The following is a 20,414-nucleotide window of genomic DNA, read 5'->3' as shown; positions in this document are numbered from 1 at the left end:
TCTGCAGAACCCGGACCTTGCTTGAGCGTCCGCGCGGGGGCCTGGGGAGCTGAGACGAAAAACCAGGCGCAGCACCCAGGGGCCCGCCGCCCACTGCGGATCTGCCACCGGCGTAGTCACCCTTTAGGCCTCAGCGCTTCACCCACCGCGCCAGACCCCGGCTGGTCCGCAGCGCTGGGCACAGTCCAGGAGGCATAGACACGCCCGAGCAAGGTGGCCAAAGGTGCTGCAGCTGGGGAATTCAGGGGATCAGGGGGTCGAGTCCCCTTAACAGTCCCACCGCTCCCGGGGAGCCAGATTCCGGGCTCCGCAGCCCACCTGGGGCTGACCCCTGCAGCGCGCGCTGGGCACGGCCCGGTGGCAGACCCACGCAGGGGCCAGGTGGCCCAGGCGCCGCAGTTGGGGGCCTCCAAGGGTAGTGTACCCCCCCGCCGCTTCCGGGGTCGGTGCTCCGCAGCCCACCTGGCGCCGGCCCCTTCGGGCGCGCGCCCCCGCTTTCCTAGCTAGGCCCCCCGCCGCCCGGCCGGCACCCAGTCCCGGGGCCGCGCGCAGGCTGGGGGCGCGCGCAGGTGCCGCAGCGGTGGAGGGCGGGTTCGGGGCGGGCTCGCCGCAGCCTCCGCCAGTCCCGGCTCCGGGCCGCCGCTGCCCCCGGCCCCCCCGTGGCCGACGCGCCTCCCCGCCCGCCTCCCCCCCCGCGGCCCCGCGCGCGCTCCGCGGAGCCTCGCCCTCCGCCACGATGAGCAAATGAGCGCGAGCGAGGGCATGAAATTTCAATTCCACTCTGGCGAGAAAGTGCTGTGCTTCGAGCCCGACCCCACCAAGGCGCGAGTGCTGTACGATGCCAAGGTGCTGCCGCGGAGGGCTGGGGAGGACGCGCGGGCCCGGGGGAATCCGGGGAGCCCGGGTGGCGTTGGCAGCTAGCTGCGCGGGGGGGCCGGGGAGCTCCAAGGCCTGCGCTGCGCCGCTCGGCTGGCAGGGGGCGCGCGCGGGGGGCAAAGCGGGGCGCGGCGCTTCCTCTTCCGCCCCGACTCCGGAGGAAGAGGAGGAGGAGGAGGAAGGGGAGGCGGAGGTTGAGCATGCGCTCCTGGCGCACGTGGTGGCGGGGTGTTGGGACTCCCTCTGGGTCCTGCCCCCCACCCCCCGTCTACCCCCCTGCCCGGGCTCCAGCTAGGACCGTGCGTCCGGCCACCGGATGAAGCCACGGTGCAAAACCTCTCCAGCAGCTCCCAAGCGTAGCACTCGAGCTGGGCGCCAGTGACTCCCCCAGTTCTTTTAGTAGGCCCCAGCTGCACTCCCCTCGGGAACTAGGGGGGGGGGCTGGAGCCCTTTAGGGACTTGCAACCGAGCCCTCCCCCTCAACCCCTGCTGCAGGGGTGGGGTGCACCGAGCCACACCTTGAAGCTGCCTTGGGTTGGGAGGAGTGGCTGGGCATGACAGTGCCCTGTCGGCTGTTTTGCTGGAGGGGGGGGGCGGATGAAGTACGATCCCAGACTTGGGCCTTCTGCATTCTGGATCCTTCCCCCCCAGAAAAAAAAATACAAACAAACCCGGAGTGCTAATTTACCTCCCCCAGACACGCCGCCTGCAATGTGTCCCTCTGTGCATCAGCACCCCAGTTGTTCTGCAAGGGTCCCCCAGCAGGGGAGGAGGAACCCCGTGGGCCAGGGAACTACATGTCCCATGCGTCTCGGGGCTGCTGCTCCGGGGCCTGGTCGCCGTCTAAGGACAAACGAGCCGGCCAATGGCTTCAGAAGCAGCGGCTCGAGTCAGCGTGCGAGACCAATCCCGGGCTGCTTGGAGGGATGTTTCCGAGTTTGAGACGGCCACTCAGGGCCCCAAAAGGCAATTGAAAGGAAAAAAATGTTGCTGCTCCGCTCTGGGGCTGCCAAGCAACTGAAGGCTTTGTTGTCTTTGGAATAAGGAAAAAGAAAGGTCAATGACTTAGTTGTGGCTGCTCTGGGGTCTAATTGTGATCTACCTTCTATCCCTTTGTGGCTGCCCATTTCCTGCTTTCAGATCGTCGATGTTATTATTGGGAAAGACGAGAAAGGCAGAAAGATTCCTGAATATCTAATCCATTTTAATGGTTGGAACCGAAGGTGAGTGAACTTGGAGAACCCGCCGCGGGCCGGGAGTTGCGAGAACTTCTTTTTGTGAACTTTATAGCAGAGTTTTGTTTCCTGTTTGGGGGCTTTGTCTGGAAACCTTCTTTGCCTGTTGCCAGAATTTTTCTTTTCTTTTTTATTTGAAAGTATTCTCTGGAATTCTCCAAGCTCCGGTTGTTTCTTGGAACCAATGTTTGCAAAAGTTTCTTTGTGTGTGTGTGTGTGTGTGTGTGTGTGTGTGTGTGATTTCAACATACTTAAGTCATTTCTACATTTTCTAAAGTGACTAGGGCTGGGAGCCTGACTGTTTCTTTGGGGTGCTTTCAACATTTTTGGGGGGGCCTCTAACAGGAATGCTGACTTTTGCTTTTGTCCTGTTTTTCTATGCTTAGTTGGGACCGATGGGCGGCTGAAGACCATGTCCTTCGTGACACGGACGAAAATCGGAGATTACAGCGTAAATTGGCAAGAAAAGCCGTAGCTCGCTTGTAAGAATACAAAAAATCAATGTTAAGCCAGGTGTTCTCTCTTTGTGTCATTGAATACATCCTACACTGTATCCAAGTAGGCTGTTACATAATAACTTTGTGTATCAAAGTGTGGCCAAATGGGGGCATTGTTTGCAGAAACCATCCCCTGGATACAAAGTTTACAAAGCCATTAGCTGTGATCTTTTTTCTAGTTCAGGGAAGTTATGGTACTGAAGCGGAGTTTTCTGGGCTAAAGTTGAAGAATTGGGGGTACTTAAAGAATCTTTATTAGATCTGCTCTTTGCTTCAGGACTCGTGGCAGTCAGCGTCTTCTCTCTTTCAGGCGAAGCACAGGCCGAAAGAAGAAGCGCTGCAGGTTACCTGGTGTGGATTCCGTTTTAAAAAGCCTCCCCGTTGAAGACAAAGATGAAAACGATGAAAACTGTGAGTGGCTGAAAACTTGGTTTGCTCAGCTCGAAAAGCCTTTCTCCTCCTCCTTGTTACACTGAAAGGGGGATCAAGGTCAGATTTTGTTCGTTATAGAAAGGCAAACCTTTTTATTTTGTTTTAGGTTGGTGGGCCATACCCAGCAGCGCTCATTCAGGGCTGACTCTTGGCTCTACTCAGGATTCATTCCTGGCAGGATTCAGGGGACTGTATGGGATGCTGGGGATCGAACCCGGGTCAGCCCAGGTCGGTCACATGTAAGGCCAGTGCCCTCCCCCACTGTACTATCACTCCTGCAGCCAGGGACACATTTTCAGCAAATGGCCTTCATCTCTTATTTTATAGGTTATTGGGTTACAACGGGTGGTGCTCAAGGCTTACTCCTGGCTCTGTATTCAGGAATTACTCCTGACTGCTCAGAACCTTATGGGATGCTGGGGATTGAACTCAGGCTGGCCCCATGCAAGGCAAATGCCATCTGTTCTGTGTGCTGTTGCTCCAGCCCTGCCATCTTCTCTTTTTGTTCATGACAAAGTGAAGTCTATAATTATATCTCATCAGGCAGGCTCTATGGGAGGGGGGGTGTTCTCCTTACACTCACCCCTCAGGGGTCCAAAGGTCCAGGGATCCCCATTATGTCCCAGAAAACCACATGATGTGAGGTTATTAAACACTTAAAAATCACGGATGTTATTTGGACAGCCATGGATATGGATGTTTGGTTTCTGTAAGTGCATTTCCAATCGAAAAGCCTTATTTCCTTTGTGCGTTTGCTTTTATTTTGGGGCCACACCCAGTGGTGCTCAGGGGTTACTCCTGGCACTGCGCTCAGAAATTGCTCCTGGCAGGCTTGAGGGACCATATAGGATGCCAGGGATCGAACCCAGGTCCGTCCTAGGTCGGCCATGTGCAAGGCAAATGCTCTACTGCTGTGCTGTCGCTCTGGCCCCAAAAGTCATATATCCATTTGATAAGCCCTATTTCCATACTGCAAGCCACTTTCGTGTGCAGCATGTAAAACAGAGGCATGCCTGCTCTTTCTCACTCTGGGCACTAAAACACAATCTTCCCTGAAAGAATTGCCAAGTGTGAGAGGGTTGGGGAGGTGACATTGTAACCTGTAGTTTGCTTTGTTCTGTGGTATGTGGCCCACACCTGGTGGTACTGGGGGCTGCTCCTGGCTTGGTGCTCAGATGGTGCTCCTGGAGCTGATGGATGGACTGTTGTATAATATTTGCCTGTCGCCCCACCTGGGTCTTCCAGGTGGGGGCGATTAAGAAAGAATAAAAAGCTTGAGGGGGAGACTAGAAGGGCTTTTTTTGAGAACTCTCGGCTGGAGTAGGAGACGGATTGAATGGTCCGGAGACTGAAAAAAGCTTTTGTTGCCGAACCTTTGGTTCCTTAAATTCTCTGACTGGAGTGGTTTATTTGGGGGGGATTTGTTGCTGGGGTCTCTTCTAAGAGGAGGACAGAGGAATTTAACACCACCAGCAAGGGGTTCGACATCCCCCCACAATGGACTATGTCAGGGCTCTCAAACTCGTGGCCCCGCGGGCCGCAAATGGCCCAGCTTCCAACATTTTGTGGCCCTGCCCTAGAGGAATCTTTTTTTGTTTTGTTTTGCTTTAGTTGTTTGGGTCACACCCCCCAATGTTCAAGGCTCACTATTGACTTTGCACTCAAGGATCACCCCGACTTTGCCTCCTGGGGCTTGCAGGCAAATTGAGTTTGAGACCCCTGGACTATGTGATGCTGAGAAATGGCATTCAAGGCATGTGACACCTGTACTCTGGCCCTTTCGAGCCCTGTCCTTATCCCCAATAATTAATTTTGCCTAATATCTTTTGTTTCACCCAGCAATAAGCAGTTCCTCCGAGGACAGTAGTGAAGAAAAGGATGAAGAAATAAGTGAAGAAAGTGATATTGAAGGAAAGAGAGAAGTGGTATACAGTTTTCACTTTAACAATTGTCTTTGGTCTATACTTTAATGGTGCTGATTTTCAGGGGCCAATTTTCTGGCTAGGAATCATTTTGAGAGAATTCATTTCATTTATTTCTTTTTTCTTTTATTTACTTATTTATTTACTTACTTACTTATTTATTTATTTATTTATTTATTTATTTATTTATTTATTTTTGGTTTTTGGGTCACATTCAGCAGTGCTCAGAGGTCACTCCTGCCTCCACTCTCAGAAATCGCTCCTGGCAGGTTTGGGAGACCATATGGGATGCCAGGATTCGAACCAATGACCTTGTACATGAAAGGCAAACACCCTACCTACATGCTATCTTTCCAGCCCCCAGAATTCATTTTAACTAGTTTAATTTGTTTGCCAAGCCATAGGTTCCAAAGTGGTGCTTGATATCGTGGAAAATGAACCCTACTTACTATAGAACCACTCACAGTAGACACAGATGTTGGTGGGCTCACAAATCCTAGTTGCCTTGTTCTCTTTAATGAAATTGGAACTTGGCCTTTATGTTTGACTTTCCAAGGGGGCTTCCATTTTAACCGTCAATTAGTAGCGTTTGGAGTCCTTTGTTCTCCCTCAAAGCATCGATCTCCAAACCTGAGCTTACTGAGTGGGGACCCATAGAACAAGCTGAATGAAGAAATGTTGACACTTTGGAGATGGATATGGTGTCAGAATATCATATGCATAAAATTTTATCATTGAAAGTATTGTAAAGCATGGTGTCTCAATAATATTTGGGAGGAAGAAGAATAAAAATGTAATATGAAAAAAAAAAGTTAACCTCCTGACACGTTAAAGTGGGGCTTACCCAAAATGAGTGAGTCAACAGTGGCCTCTGAGTACGAAAATAGGTTGTGTTCTGGGCCTTTCCCAGGTCACTCTTTGCATCCTGGGCATAAGTGTTGAGTAGAAACTCGGCTGGTTTCCTAGCCAGCTTTCCTGTGTAGCTCTTCCTGTCTACCCACTGTTTGAAGGAGTTCAAACTCAAATTGTATGTACCCTTACAGAAGGAAGACCCAGAGGCACCCACAAAAAGGGAAATGGAAGAACGAACAATTAATATAGATATCCCGGAGGTGTTAAAGAAGAAACTTGAAGACGATTGTTACTATATCAACAGGAGGAAACGGGTACACAGGGTGAACATGAGACAGATGCCTAGTCGAGCTATGCTGGAGGCCTCTTTGGCAACCACAGACTCAGAACAATTCTTGGCAGAAAGAAATGGCAATTCGAAGCTTTGTCCTGAGTTGGCTCTCAAACCCACTGAGAAGAGGGCCAGGCCGTGGAAGCCCTCAAAGCCCTGTGTGTCTTCTAGGGAGCTCTGCAAGCTCCAATTGACCTGGGCTTCAAACAAAAGGTTTCCCCCAAATGATCTATGGTGGGTGGGTTGGCCATGGAGATAGTCTTAGAGGGTCCATGGGTGGTGTTCTGATGGAGTGCCAAGTTGAGTAATCGGTCCCTCCCCTGTGAAGGAGCCTGGGAATATGTGACATGTAGCTGCCCCCCTCCACCAATCCAAATCACAGGGATTCTCCATCAAACCGAATTGCCTTTCCCTTTGAACTCCCCCAGTGCCCAAGACTAGTGCAGTGTTTCTTGGAATATGTGGGATCGCCAATGGGATGCATAAATCGAATGTCTATATTATTGTTAACAGTTAGTGAAACTTCCATGCCAGACCAACATCATAACTATTTTGGAATCGTATGTGAAGCATTTTGCTATAAATGCAGCCTTTTCAGCCAGTGAGAGGCCTCGTCACCACCATGTTATGCCACACTCCAACATGAATGTGCATTATGTCCCTGCAGAAAAGAAGTGAGTCGGGCGGCGGGCATGGCTGACTCGTGGGTCTCTCTCTGCTCAGTGGGGAAGTCCCCGATAATGGTAACCCTGTGCCCCATCTAGTGTTCTGCCACATGCTTAACATTAAACTTAACTGTCCTTGCTAATTGAACCCATGAACAATTCAAGTCAAGACACGACTACCCCAAGTATCGACCCCTTTTCTGGAACGGTCTGTGGTTGTGGTCTGGGTGCTTGGAGTTTGCAACTGCCTCAGCCTCAAGACCAATATGTTTTTATTTGCTTTTTCTTTTTGGTTTGGTTTGGTTTTTGTTTTGCTTATATGACCAAGGAGTGAGTAATGCCTTGCAAAGCCCAGAAAAGCCCCAGTATGAAAGAGAAGGACTTTTTTAAAAATTTTCTATCAAAGCTTCTTTACAATCAGGTCTTTTATTCCAGTCAGGGTAATCGTCCTCGTAATCTGCTTTGCACACGTGACCCAGCTGGAGGCGAGTCAGACAGGTAGATGTTGAAGTTGAAGCAAGGGTTAGGAGGAGTTCAGGGGGGGCGGTCCCTTGTTGCTCCCCCCACCCCCGCCCTCAGTGTTTTGGGGGTCTGTCCACCTTCCGCAGCACCAGCTTTCTGGGCTGCCCATGGGCACTGAACCGCATCTTGGGTGTTCAGTGTGGTAAGATAGAACCCCACAAGAGCGCCCCTTCCTGTTGGCGCCTCTCCGTTCATGGCATTCCTGAGCTGCGTAGGTGTTAAGATCCAAAGGAGTTCTCACGCCCTAGCGAAAGGAAACGCGCCATCCTTGCACTTTTTGGAAAGTTCTGGAGCCCTTCGCATCGCAGCTCTGACTGCTGCTTTCTCTTCCTCTCAGTGTTGACCTGTGCAAGGAGATGGTGGATGGGTTAAGAATCACCTTCGATTATACGCTTCCGTTGGTTTTGCTCTACCCTTACGAGCAAGTTCAATATAAAAAGGTGACTTCATCCAAATTTTTCCTGCCAATTAAGGAAAGTTCCGCAAACTCGAATAGGTAAGCCATCGGGTAGCGGGGATGTGAGTTTGTGGGTGTGTATTGTGAGTGGGACCACCCCGTTTCCAATTGCTCCGAAGCAATTTATCTGCATAGGGGTTGTAGCGTGCAGAACGAGGCTGGGTTTGGGGCAGGCCTGGCTGTGTCTGCAAGGGGGTGGTGAGGGGAGCTCAGCCCCAGAGGGGGACATGATGGGAGGCAGTTGCTGTTAATAAATTCCTCGCTTCCCACTTCTGGGACATGCAGAGGTACTTTCTTCTTTGTTCTTTTTTTAGCAGCTATTTTATGTATTTTATTTTCTTGAAATAATATCTTTATTTAAGCACCATGATCACAAACATGTTGTAGTTGGGTTTCAGTCATAAAAAGAACACCCCCTTCACTAGTTCAACATTCCCATCACCAATGAACCCCATCTCCCTCCTCTCTCGCCCCCTTCCTGTATTCCAGATAGGCATTCTACTTCTTTCACTAACATTGTCATGGTAGTTGTTTGTGTAGTTATTTCTCTAACTGCACTCACCACTCATTATGGTGAGCTTCATATCATGAGCTGGTCCTTCCAGCCCTCATCAATCTCATGTTTCTGGGCATTATTACAATAATATCTTTTATTTTTCTTAAAACCCATAGATGAGGGAGACTATCTTTGTATGTCTCTCTCTGATTTATCTCACTCAGCATAATGATTTTCACTTCCATTCATGTAAAGGAAAACTTCATGACTTCATCTCTTCTGAGGGCTGCATAATATTCCATCGTGTATGTACCACAGTTTCTTTAGACATTCATTTGTTGAAGGGCATCTTGGTTGTTTCCAGATTCTGCCTATTGTAAATTGCGGTGTAATGAATATAGGTGTAAGAAAGGCGTTTTTGAATTGTATTTTTGTGTTCCTAGGTAAAAAGCCCTAGGAGTGGTATAGTTAGATCATATGGAAGCTCAATGTCCAGTTTTTTGAGTAATCTCCATATTGCTTTCCATAAAGGCTATACTAGACAGCATTCCCACCAGCAGTAAATAAGAGTTCCTTTCTCCCCCACAACCTTGCCAGCACTGATTTTTCTTGTTCTTTGCGATCTGTAGCGTGAGATAGTACCTCATTGTTGTTTTGATTTGCATCTCCCTGATGATTAGTGATGTGGAGCACTTTTTCATTTGCCTTTTGGCCATTTGTATTTCTTTGAGCCTCTTTTTGCTCCATGGAAAACCCTTTCATCCTGAGTGTGAGGCCAGCCTGTCTACATCTGCTGCCTCCACCCTTCTTTTTTTTTTTTTCTCAAAAGAAATATTCTTCATGTTTTAATTTTATACAATGGCTAGCAGGCACCTTAGTAACCAGCCAGAAATCAATTTCAACCACCATCAACCCCTAAACTACAGTACCAGGATGGCTGGCTAAAGAAAGGAAACGGACTGGCTGTAGTCTGACGCGTGCCCAGTACAAGGTGTCTGGCTGACTTTGTCCTAAATAAGGCTAACATTAGTGAACTAAGAACAGCGTCATGTGTGGCCATGCCTGGCCTTCAGGAGCACCCCTCCCCGATGCGCTGGCAGGAACGCCCCACTTCTTAAGTACACATATATTAAATCATGGGGAGCAGGGGAGACCCCCAGGCTACTATTGACCTCTTTCAAAGCTCCATCCTGGTGTCCCCCATGTCTTTTCCTGAGTGGGTTTGACCTCAATATTTCTGCTTCACCATCTCCTCTTGCCATTTTTTCCTCTGCTCTTGGGTTCGCTCAGTTTTCCAGGGCCCCTCTTCCTTTCTCCACTGCCCTCTGTCTGCTCGGCGGACATCCTTATTCCTTCTCAACACTTCCTTTCTTATAGTTGCCCCACGTGTGACTGAGGGCCAGTTTCCAAGTTCTTCTGCCCCAGTCCAAACCCGGAGGTTCCTCCTGTCTGTGTTGGGCTGTTGACACCAAGCTGGGCTGTTAGTCCTGGGTCTCTGTCCTGCCTGGACTTGCCACAGCTCCAGGGGACCTTTGCTCTGCCCACAGCTTGGCGGATTTGTGCCTCTGGCAGTGCTGGCTTCTGCCCACTAGATGGTGGTAGCGCTTTCCTCTTGTGCTGCCCAGACCATCTCCAGCCAATGCCGGGGTCCCCTCTTAAATATGAAGTATTTCTAGAAGCCTCCTACGGCTCCTGAGGATGACCAGGACGATTTGCGGTTTAGAAAACCCTGGTGTCAAGGTGGGGCTGCAGGGGGTGGCCGGCAGAGATTATACAGACTGGATATATAGCCCTGGGTGCTTTGTCTCTTGCAGGAACCAAGAAGAGCTCTCTCCGAGCCCCCCTTTGCTAAATCCATCCACACCACAGTCCACGGAGAGTCAGCCCACCTCTGGGGAGCCAGCCACCCCAAAACGGCGCAAAGGAGAGCCCGAGGCTCTGCAGTCCCTGAGGCGCTCCACCCGCCACTCGGCCAGCTGTGACCGACTGTCTGAAAGCAGCGCATCACCACAGCCCAAGCGTCGGCAGCAGGACACATCGGCCAACATGCCCAAGCTCTTCTTGCACTTGGAAAAGAGTAGGTTCGCTGCTGTGCACCCCTGGCAGGAAGAAGAGGGCTAAAGGAAGAATGAAGCAAACACACAGGCCATCTGCCCCCCCTCCCACCCCGTCTGTCCAAACCCCCCCACCCAGAGTCACTCCCTCAGCTCTGCAGCTAGGCTTGTAGAACTTGTGGGCCAGGCTCTTATGTGGTGCTCATCATATGGTGCTGGGTGACCTTCTGAATCAGGTACCCCAAATTTCCTGCCCCCCCTGCAGCCCCAGTCTTTTCAACTAGGCAGCCACTAAAAGCTTCCTTCCTGTCCCAATAGATTGGCCTCTCTGGGCATAAAGTTCATGGCCACAAAATGATGCAAGGGTAGTTGTTGGGGGGCCGGGTGGTGGCGCTAAAGGTAAGGTGCCTGCCTTGCCTGCGCTAGCCTTGGACGTACCGCGGTTCGATCCCCCGGTGTCCCATATGGTCCCCCAAGCCAGGAGCAACTTCTGAGCACATAGCCAGGAGTAACCCCTGAGCATTACTGGGTGTGGCCCAAAAATCAAAAAAAAAAAAAAAAGGGTAGTTGTTGGAACTTTTTTTTTTTTTTGGATTTTGGGGTCACACCGAGCAATGCTCAGGGGTTTCTCTGACTGCACTCAGGAACCACTCCTAGTGGTGCTCAGAGGACCCTGTGGGATGCCGGGGATCCAACCTGGGTCAGACAAGCGCATTATCCATTGTTCTGTCGCTCCAGCCAGTGCACATAGCATTTTCAAGAGTCATTATGTTTGATCTGCTTCTCAGTACTTGACTCCTTTTTTTTTGGCATGGAGGGAGGTTTGGGCCACATTTGGCAGTGCTTGGGCCATCCTCCTAGATCCGTGCTCAAGGATCCTTCCTGCTGATGCTGGAAGACCATGTAATGCTGGAGATTAAGCCAGGGTCAGCTGAATGCCAGTCCTGCACTTTTCAATTATACTAGCATTGAAGCCTTCAGTACTTGATTTATTTATTACTATCATTGGTGTTTGGGCCACACCTGGTAATGCTCAGGGCTTTCTCCTGGCTCTGCATTCAGGAATCACTCCTGGCAGTGCTCAGGTCTCCCAATGGGTTGCCCAAGATCAAACCCTGGTCAGCTGCATTGCAAAGCAGGGTTTACTTTGGCTCCAACCCCAGCACTTGATTTTTTTTTTGGCTAACATGATCTTCCAGGTACTGCCTATCTAATAGGGGAGACTTAATTAGTCAGGAAAGAGTGTTTCTCTGCCTGATGACTGCTCTGGCGTCTTTGATCCTAAAGGGAAGGGAACTATAGGCCAATAATCCATGTCTCTCCCTTCTGCAGAGACACCTGTGCACAGCCGCTCTTCCTCCCCGGTTCCTCTCACCCCGAGCAAAGAAGCGAGCACTGTGTTTGCCGGCTTCGAGGGTAGAAGGACAAATGAAATAAATGAGGTAAAAGTTCGGCTTCCTCTCTCGAGCCACTGAGTCCATCGATACTTAATCCTGAGGTGCCAGGGCAAATTGGGGACTTCCTGCTTCCTCTAAAGTGTCAGGTGACTTGCAAAGAAATAAATTAGTTCATATGACCAGATACAGTTTGGTGCTTTGGGGTCCTAAAAGGAGAAAATTATTAGTTGTTGTCTAATCTCACGCTTTTTGCTTTGGAAATTTTTGAACCACATCAGCGGTACTCATGGCTTACTCATGACTCTGTGCTCAGTTGTCACTCCTGGTGGGATTTGGGTGCTAGGAATTCAAGTCAGCCATTTGCAAGGCAAGTGCTCTACCTGCCTTGACTTGCAGTCATTTAAAAATATTAAATGAATGCAATTATTGAAATACGAGACTTTGTTTTTTATTATTGGGTCATACCTGGAGCTGCTCAGGGCTTATTCCTGGCTCTGTGTCCTGCCTACGACTCAGACTGTTAGTGCTCAGGGGACCATATGCGGTGCCAGGGATTGAACCTGAGTCAATCATGGGCAAGGCAAATGCCCTCCTGGCTGCCCTGCCTCTCTGACCCTGCTAGCAATTCCTCGATGGCTCTCCTCGGAGTGGAGTCTTGCAGAGTGAAATCAGCCCCACTTTCTTTTTTTTCCAGTTTTTTTTTAAATTATCTTTATTTAAACACCGTGATTACAAATATCATTGTAGTTGTATGATTTCAGTCATGTAAAGAACACCCCTCTTCACCAGTGCAACATTCCCACCACCAGTGTCCCAAATCTCCCTTCTCCCCACCCCACCCAGTCCCAATTTCTTTGATTTTAGATCTCTAGGGGGCAGAAAACGCAGCCACCATCCCACTACCACGGGAGCTGCTCCCCTGGTGTGCCAAGAAGCCTGGAGCAGGCATCAAGTTGTTGCAAATGCCAGCAATGCCCACTAGGGGGCGTGTCCAGAGTGACCAAAGAGCCAGAGTGTACTGCTGGGTCTCCCCAAATCCATTCATTTTGAGGGGAGCAGCAGGCTCCAGGCACCTCACTCACTTGGTTTTAGGTGTTTGATGGTTCCATTTTATTTATTTTATTAATTTTTGCTGTTTTGGACCATGCCTGCCCGATGCTCAGGCGTTACTCCTGGCTCTCTCTCAGGAATCATTCCTGGCAGGCACAGGAGACCATATGGGGTGCTGGGGATATAACCTTTATATTTATCTTATTTGTTATTATTTTTATTTGTTTGTTTTTGGACCATATCTGGCGGCTCAGGGGATACTCCGGGCTCTGTGCTCAGAAATTGTTTCTGGCAGGCTCGGGAGACCATAAGGGATGCCAGGGATTGAATCTAGGTTTATTCCAGGTCAGCCACATGCAAGGCAAGCATCCTACCATTGTGCTATCTCTCTAGCCTTGTATTTATTATTATTGTTATTAATTTTATTATTATTATTGCTATTTATTAGTTTTTGGGCCACCCAGTGGTGCTTGGCTTACTCCTGGCTCAGTGTTCAGAAATTCAGAAATGACTCCTGGCAGGCTTGAGGGATCATATGGGATGCCAAGGATCGAATTCTGGTTGGCCGCATGCAAAAGAAGCACCATATCCACTGTGCTATCACTCCGGCCCCCTTGTGTTTATTTTTAAATAGTGGCATCTTTTCCTCTACACAAAACTCTCATTTCCTTGTGAAGAAGGTAAACTGTTCTATGATTAATTGAAAAAGCAGAGCTGTTTGGGAAATTTTAAACATACATACTAATGAGCAGTCTATAGAAAGCACCTATATCTTACTTCCTGGAAAGCCCACTAAATTTGATCTATCCTTCTTGCTCAGTTTATTTATTTTTGGGGGCCATACCCAGTGGTGTTCAGGGGTTACTCCTGGCTCTCCACTCAGGAATCACTCCTGGCAGGCTCAGGGGATCCTATGGGATGCCTGGGATCGAAGCCAGGTCAGTCCCGGGTTCGTTGCATGCAAGGCAAATGCTCAACCTACTGTGCTATCACTCTGGCCCCCATTTTTGCTCATTTTGGATGGAGTTATTTTCATCAATTTAGACATGGTCATAGAGTCTCTTGTCTTTCCTGTACACATCAAATCAACTCTTATTTTGTGGGCTTGATCTTCTCCACTTCATAATGGATCATGGCATCCCAGCTCCCTGACTCATGGGCACAAACAACTTTGCTGGGAAGAGTCATAATCGCCTGTGCCAACTTTCTTTTTGCTGCCCATATTTTCTCTTGTAGCAGTTCCTGAGATGCCAGGGATTAGATGGGCTATTTGCTCTGTGATTTCTGCTGCCCAGGACTCAGGCCTGTGGGTCTCCACCAGGATTTCAGATACTCGGCTCTGCAGGGGACTGAGTGTTCAGAAGCAATAATTCAGCGGTTTATTTACTCTTTCTTCAGGTTCTTTCCTGGAAACTTGTGCCTGAAAGTTATCCCCCGAGTGACCAGCCACCACCAGCGTCTTATATTTATGGGGCACAACACTTGCTGCGCTTATTTGGTAACAACTCCTGCTTCTCTCCCTTCCCTCTTTTGTTCATTATGATTTCACCATACACTGAATGCATTTTTTTCCTTCCTCTTCTTTTGGGGGGTGGTGGTTACTCCCAGCAGCCATCAGAGGTTACTCCTAGCCCTGTGCTCAGAAATCACTCCAGGCAGGCTCAGGGGACCATATGGGATGCTGGTGATTGAACCAGGGTTAGCTGCATGCAAGGCAGACGTCTTCCTGGCTGTGCTAATGCTCAGACCCCTGAATTTTCACTTTTGGAGAAACTATTGGTAATATTTGGACAGCTACTCTGTTCAGTAGGAAGAAATTTTGGTTTGGCATGATAATGGAGAGGGGCATTTGAATAAAGAGAAATGGGTTTGGATGATCACTGGACACATTTTCATATTCTACCAATCGGAAATGGTTTTCTTTGTCTGTAATGCAGTGAAACTTCCAGAAATTCTTGGGAAGATGTCCTTTGCAGAGAAGAATCTGAAGGCTCTACTAAAGCACTTTGATCTCTTTCTGAGGTATTTTTGCTTATTTGGGACAACCTTTGGCCTTTATGCCTTTCCTGGTTCCCTGGTCTTGGAGTTGCAACATTACTTAACATGGCCACTGCTAACTAAAATTGTGATCGGGGGGCTGTCTCTGGCATTTTCTTTCCCCCCATAATTTCTCCAGGCTGAGTCGAGGCTTTTCATTTGTCTTGAGGAGAATCCATTAACTACCTTTAATTACCTGGTAATTAACTATTAATAACGGCAAATGGTTATTAGCCATTAACCACATACATAGAAAACAGTTGTTTCCCATCATAGACATGATTAAGATGGATAATAATTTAATTTTAAATCTTGTTCAGGAGTATCATACGATTAGACTTTTCTTTGAACAGAATTCGACTTTCAGGGTTTTTTGTTTTAGGGCCAAGCAGATGGCTTCTGGTGGGCTTGGGGGACCATATGAAATAATACTGATCCAACCTGAGCCAGCCACACTGTACTCTCACTCTGGCCTTGAGTTTATGTTAAACAAATAATGTCTAGGATGGTGTAGAAATAGTTAAGAGACCTTTTTTTAATGTGTTTATATAAAAAGACTGCCACCTAGTGGTGTTTTGATTCTATTGCTATTTTTACAATTATGCAAGGCTTCATGTAATAACTGGATGGTTGCCTTTTTTTCTTTGTTTTTACTGCCGAGGGTTGTATTTTTTATGTGCCTTTTGGCCATCTGTATTTCTTCATAGAGCAAGTTTGTGTTCACCTTTCCCCATTATTTTGGTGGCATTAGATGTTTTTTTCTCGCTACATTCTAAGAGTGCCTTTAAGATATCTTAGATAGTCACCCCTTACTAGATGGGTATTGGGTGAATAAGCTTTCTTTCATTATATAGGCAGTCATTGTATTCTGCTCACAATTTCCTTTGAAATGCAGTAGCTTCATAGTTTAATGTAGTCCCATTTGTTTATTTTGGCTTCCCCTTGCTTGATACTCAATCATGAACAACTCTGTATCTAAAAAAAAAAAAGAAATACACATCAAAATAAATTTAGAATAAAAAGAAAACCCACATTATCTAAAAGCAAAAAATCCATCTCACTACCATGGATGTGATCTCTTTAGAGAAATCACAGACATATTAGTTCTGTCACGAATATAAATGGCGGTGTGGTTGGAAATGAATGAAGCTTTTGTTTCTGGGCATAATGAGCAGGGCCTTTGCTTGTTCCTTCTCACAGGTTCTTAGCCGAGTACCACGATGATTTCTTTCCGGAGTCTGCGTATGTGGCTGCCTGCGAGGCAAACTATAGCACCAAAAACCCCAGGGCCATCTACTGAAGTCTTGGAGTTTGGAAACAATAGCTTCTCTCCAAGATTTGAAGCTTGTGTGGGAGGCTCCTCGTGCAGAATAGGAGATGGGGGACCATCCTTAGAGAGTATTGGGGTCACCCACCCTGAAGTCAGTGGGGGTTATCTTCCAGTAGGGACAGACCAATTTCTTTTGAGTTGCTTTTATCCTGAAATGTCTTTACTTGGGGGTGGGGTGGGCGATACACCCAGTAGGTGCTCAGAACCTCTCCTGACAGTACTTAGGGAATCATGGTGCTGGGGATAGAACCCTCACGCCTCCCACATGTAGAGCATGCGCCCCAGCTCTTTGATCTATCTCCCTGACTGAAGGTGTTTCTGTTAAAGGTGCCTCCTAGGGCCCAATTATGTGATCTTTTGCCACTGGACTTGTCCACTGAGGCAGGAAAATAGCTATCCTCATTGCAAAACCTTGTAAAGAATGAAACTGTGCATATGATAGATTATTTCAGTTGCTGTTAGAATTATTTGGATGCAATAACCACATTTGATAGTTATTTGTTATATCCACCAGACTGATTTTGCAAACTCGCTGGCTGTGTAACAGTCTAGCACGTTTTTTTTTATTTTGCTTAGAAATTGCAGAGTAGTTCTGAAATATCTTCAAGGGAGGCGATATTGATAGCAAAAATAAATTAAAAAAACAGTTATCCATTTATTTGCTTGGTGCAGTTCATTTATTTGTAAAACTTTATTTTTCCTTATTGCAATAAAGAGATTTAAAGCTGCACTTTATTGTGTAAATGTTATGGGTCCTTGTTCTTGAAAATTTATTATTTGAGGGGATTTAAATAAAGCATGACCAGTTTTTCTTGACAAAAACCAAGACAAGGTTGGACTCTAGTCCTATCCTCTTTGTCCAAGAGGAACAGTCAGGCAACCTCTTGACTTACATTTTGGATAAATTTCTTTTTTTAGTTTTATTTACTTTTTGCGTCACACCTGGCAGCACTGGGGTTGTTCCTGGCTCTGTGTTCAGAAATCATTCCTGACAAGCTTGGGGTATTATATGGGAATGCCAGGGTTGAACCCAGGTAAGCTGCATGAAAGGGGCTACCCTCTATCGTGTTGCTTCGGCCCCTGGGTAAATTTTCTTGTTTTCATGTGCTGCTTGCTTTGATTTTGCCTCCCCTGGCATCTCTACCTGAATTTGGTGGCTGGAAGCAAGTCAGCTCATCACTGCAATCAGCTCTTTGCAGTCTGTGCACTTCCTGTCCTTATCTGAGTGTCATTGGACCCTCTCCGAGTTTCTAGAAGGTTCAATGAAGAAGAATGACCGATGTCATACCAACCTTGAGTATAGCACCTGCCTATTCTTTGGGCTCTGTTCTATTGACCTTATTAAGTCCCAAGAGCAGTGCTCTGGAACCCAGAGGGCCAGAGGGAGTTTGATCTCTACAAATGATTTGCTGGAAGTGTGTTGAGCACTGAGCAGCGAGATTTTGAGCATCCAAACCAGAGCAGAGCTCATCTTGGCGCTTGTGGCTAATTCCCAAAGTTTCAGAGTTCTGGTGTCAAATCCAGAAGCATCCTTGGCTTCGTGCTAAGCTTCATTTCCCTTTTTCATCCGGGTTCCCCTTCAGTGTGCTCTGAATTGTTGAAGTCCAAACTGCTAATCAGTAGAAATAAATTCATTTGTCGTTATAGTTGCAGAACATATACCAGCCCTTCCAGGATGTCCCCTTGTTACCTGTCCTTCCTCACCTCCTCAGTTCCCAGTTCTGATAGTTGCTTTCTTATTTATCTTTGCCATACACCTGTGGTGCTCAGAAATCCTTCCTGGCAGGCTGGGGTAACTGTGTGGGATCAAACCTGGCTCGCCTGCAGGCAAGGCAAACACTCTCCACTTCGCTATCTCTCTGACCCCTGGGTTCAATCTTTTAAGGTATGCACATGATTCCTTAAGCCTGAGGGAGATTCCTTGCATTCACAAACAAATAATGACCTTAGGGCAATCAACATTAATCTCCCTTGGAACCTGGGGTTTATTTATTTACTTACTAATTTGCAATAATCCAAAATTATTTCATTCCCTCCAAGTTTATTTTCTGAATCAACCTTCCTTTAAGTTTCATCATTTACAGTTTAGAATTTATTTTGTTTTGGGGGCTGCATCTGGCAAAGTTCCAAGGTTAGTCTTGACTTTGAGCTCAGGAATCACTCCCCATAGAGCTCTGGGGACCATATGGGTTGTTGGGCATCCAACGCAGGTCGGCTGTGTGCAAAGTAAGTGCCTTACCTAATTGTACTATCTCTTCAGTCTCTACAGTTTAGAATTTAAGTACCTTCAGGATATCTCATGGATTTCTAATTTTCTCTTTTTGTGGGGAGTTTGTACCACTTCAAAAGAACCATATGAAGGGACAGTGATAGGACAGCAGGAGTGCTTGCCTTGCAAGCAGCTGACCTGGGTTTGATCCCAGGCATCCCAAATGATCCCCTGAGCACTTCCTGGATTGATTCTCAGTGCAGAGCCAGGTGTGTCCCAAAAACCAAAAAAACAGGCTACTTGAAGTCACCATCTGTTGGGCCCCAGATATGGAAGCGAGGCAAAGTGCTTACCCCATCATCCTTGTCCCTCAGAAAAGTGAGTGGAGTCCCTGGGTTGAGGGGGGCACAGACACCACATAGTGCTTCTTAGAAGTGATGACCATAGGGGTCAGAGCACTCTGCAGGTCGGGAAGAGCCCTGAACAGATTAATTAGGCTGCTGCAAGGGCAGCACAGCGGGGAGGGCCTTTGCCTTTGCACACAGACGACCGGGATTTGATCTCCAGCATCCTATATGGCCCCCTGAGTCTTCCAAAAATTATTTCTGAGTGAAGAGCCAGGAGTAACCCCTCAGTGCCACCAGGTGTGGCCAAAAAAAATTGGGGCCAGAGTGATAGCACAGCAGTAATGCGTTTGCCTTGCAAGTGGCCAACACATGAAAGACCTTGGTTCAAATCCCGGCATCCCATATGGTCCCCCGAGCCTGCTAGGAGCGGCTTCTAGCACCGAGCCAGGAGTAACTCCTGAGAGCTGCTGGGTGTGTCCCCCACACAAAAAAAGAAAAAAAATATCCAAAAGTCAAGAGGTTGCCTGTTTTGTTTGTCTGTTTGTTTTTGACAAAGTCAAATCTCTCTTGTCCTGTCTAAGTTTACTGAGGACTCTCCCTCCTGTTTCTCACAGGGTTTAAACCACACAACCTTCCAAAGCACAGAAAACTCAACAGTATGGAAAAACACAAGATCCAAGCTGTAACCCCTAAACTGTGTCATGTGCCTGTGGAGGTGGTTGGCAGGGTGCAAGGGGGATGATGGACTATGGGATCACTGGTGATGGTAGTTGACATGGGGAGTGGGATTGGTGTTGAAATCTTTTGGGCCTAAAACTCAACTGTCAATAACTTTGTAAATTACATTTCTTTAACTTAATAAAAAAAAGATTTAGTTATAGGGGCCAGAGCGATAGTTCAGTGAGTAAGATGATTGCCCCACTTGTGACTCACTCAGGTTCAATTCTCAGCAGCCTGTGTTGTTCCCTGAGCCCACCAGGAGTGATTCCTCAGTACCCAGCAAAGTATAATCCCTGAAGGTCTCTGAGTTTGGCCCCCAAACAAAGCAAACAACAAAAAAAGGAATGAAAGGTAAATGGTCAGCTTCCTAGGAATTTTAACACTGTCTTGGTTTGGGCTTGCAAGTTATTTGTTGCATGACTAATAATAGAATCAATGTGGAAAGGGCATTATGCCACTTGAATCATTTCTTAAATGATTACTTAAAATCATCACTTGGGGGCTAGAGAGATAGCATGGAGGTAAGGCATTTGCCTCGCATGCAGAAGGACAGTGGTTCGAATCCTGGCATCCCATATGGTCCCCTGAACCTGCCAGGAGCGATTTTTGAGCATAGAGCCAGGAGTAACCCCTGAGCACTGCCAGGCGTGACCCAAAAACCAAAATAAAATAAAATAAAATCATCACTTAACTCATTACTCCACTTAAAAGGATACTGGGAATCTATCATTATCCCAATTGAAGTAACTCAAACCATTAACCTGAACAAACTCCAAAATGTATCTGTGCTCATAGTTACTAAATTCTTCATTATTTAATGCTGCCTCTTGCTATATTCCAAGCCAGTGTATCTGAGCATTATCATGCTGCTATTTCTCTGTTCCTTGGACAACAACCAAGAAGAGATCTTGCTTATTCAAAAATAATTATATTGAGTTTACCTCAATAATCCAGACTAGGGGCCGGAGTGATAACAGAGTGGTAG

General features: G+C 47.5%; 1 protein-coding gene across 2 annotated transcripts; it reads left to right on the top strand.

The window, feature by feature from the left end:
• Window positions 1–704: 704 nt before the first annotated feature.
• Window positions 705–16,877, top strand: MSL3 (MSL complex subunit 3). 2 transcript variants are annotated; one of them, XM_049767092.1, is made up of 14 exons: window positions 705–846; window positions 2,017–2,099; window positions 2,498–2,593; window positions 2,919–3,019; window positions 4,880–4,965; window positions 6,006–6,128; window positions 6,659–6,819; window positions 7,246–7,308; window positions 7,670–7,828; window positions 10,100–10,362; window positions 11,672–11,781; window positions 14,185–14,284; window positions 14,724–14,808; window positions 16,024–16,877. In XM_049767092.1, the coding sequence occupies exons 1-14, from the start codon at window positions 745–747 to the stop codon at window positions 16,121–16,123; spliced, it is 1,632 nt and encodes a 543-aa protein (XP_049623049.1). In that variant the 5' UTR covers window positions 705–744; the 3' UTR covers window positions 16,124–16,877. The 2 variants fall into 2 exon arrangements, with proteins under 2 accessions (XP_049623049.1, XP_049623050.1); XM_049767093.1 differs by lacking the exon at window positions 7,246–7,308.
• The last annotated feature ends 3,537 nt before the right edge of the window (window positions 16,878–20,414 follow it).

The sequence above is a fragment of the Suncus etruscus genome, chromosome X, assembly GCF_024139225.1.
Source record: "Suncus etruscus isolate mSunEtr1 chromosome X, mSunEtr1.pri.cur, whole genome shotgun sequence".
In the NCBI taxonomy this organism is placed as follows: Eukaryota; Metazoa; Chordata; class Mammalia; order Eulipotyphla; family Soricidae; genus Suncus; species Suncus etruscus.
This window is presented reverse-complemented; position numbering and strand designations above follow the sequence as displayed.

What these genes read in the sequence shown, in the direction of transcription:
- MSL3 (XM_049767092.1), top strand. Translation starts at nt 745, where the DNA reads ATGAGCGCGAGCGAGGGCATGAAATTTCAATTCCACTCTGGCGAGAAA. An exon ending in GAGTGCTGTACGATGCCAAG is followed by an intron (nt 847 to 2,016) that starts GTGCTGCCGCGG and finishes TCCTGCTTTCAG; the next exon opens with ATCGTCGATGTTATTATTGG. An exon ending in AGAAAAGCCGTAGCTCGCTT is followed by an intron (nt 2,594 to 2,918) that starts GTAAGAATACAA and finishes TCTCTCTTTCAG; the next exon opens with GCGAAGCACAGGCCGAAAGA.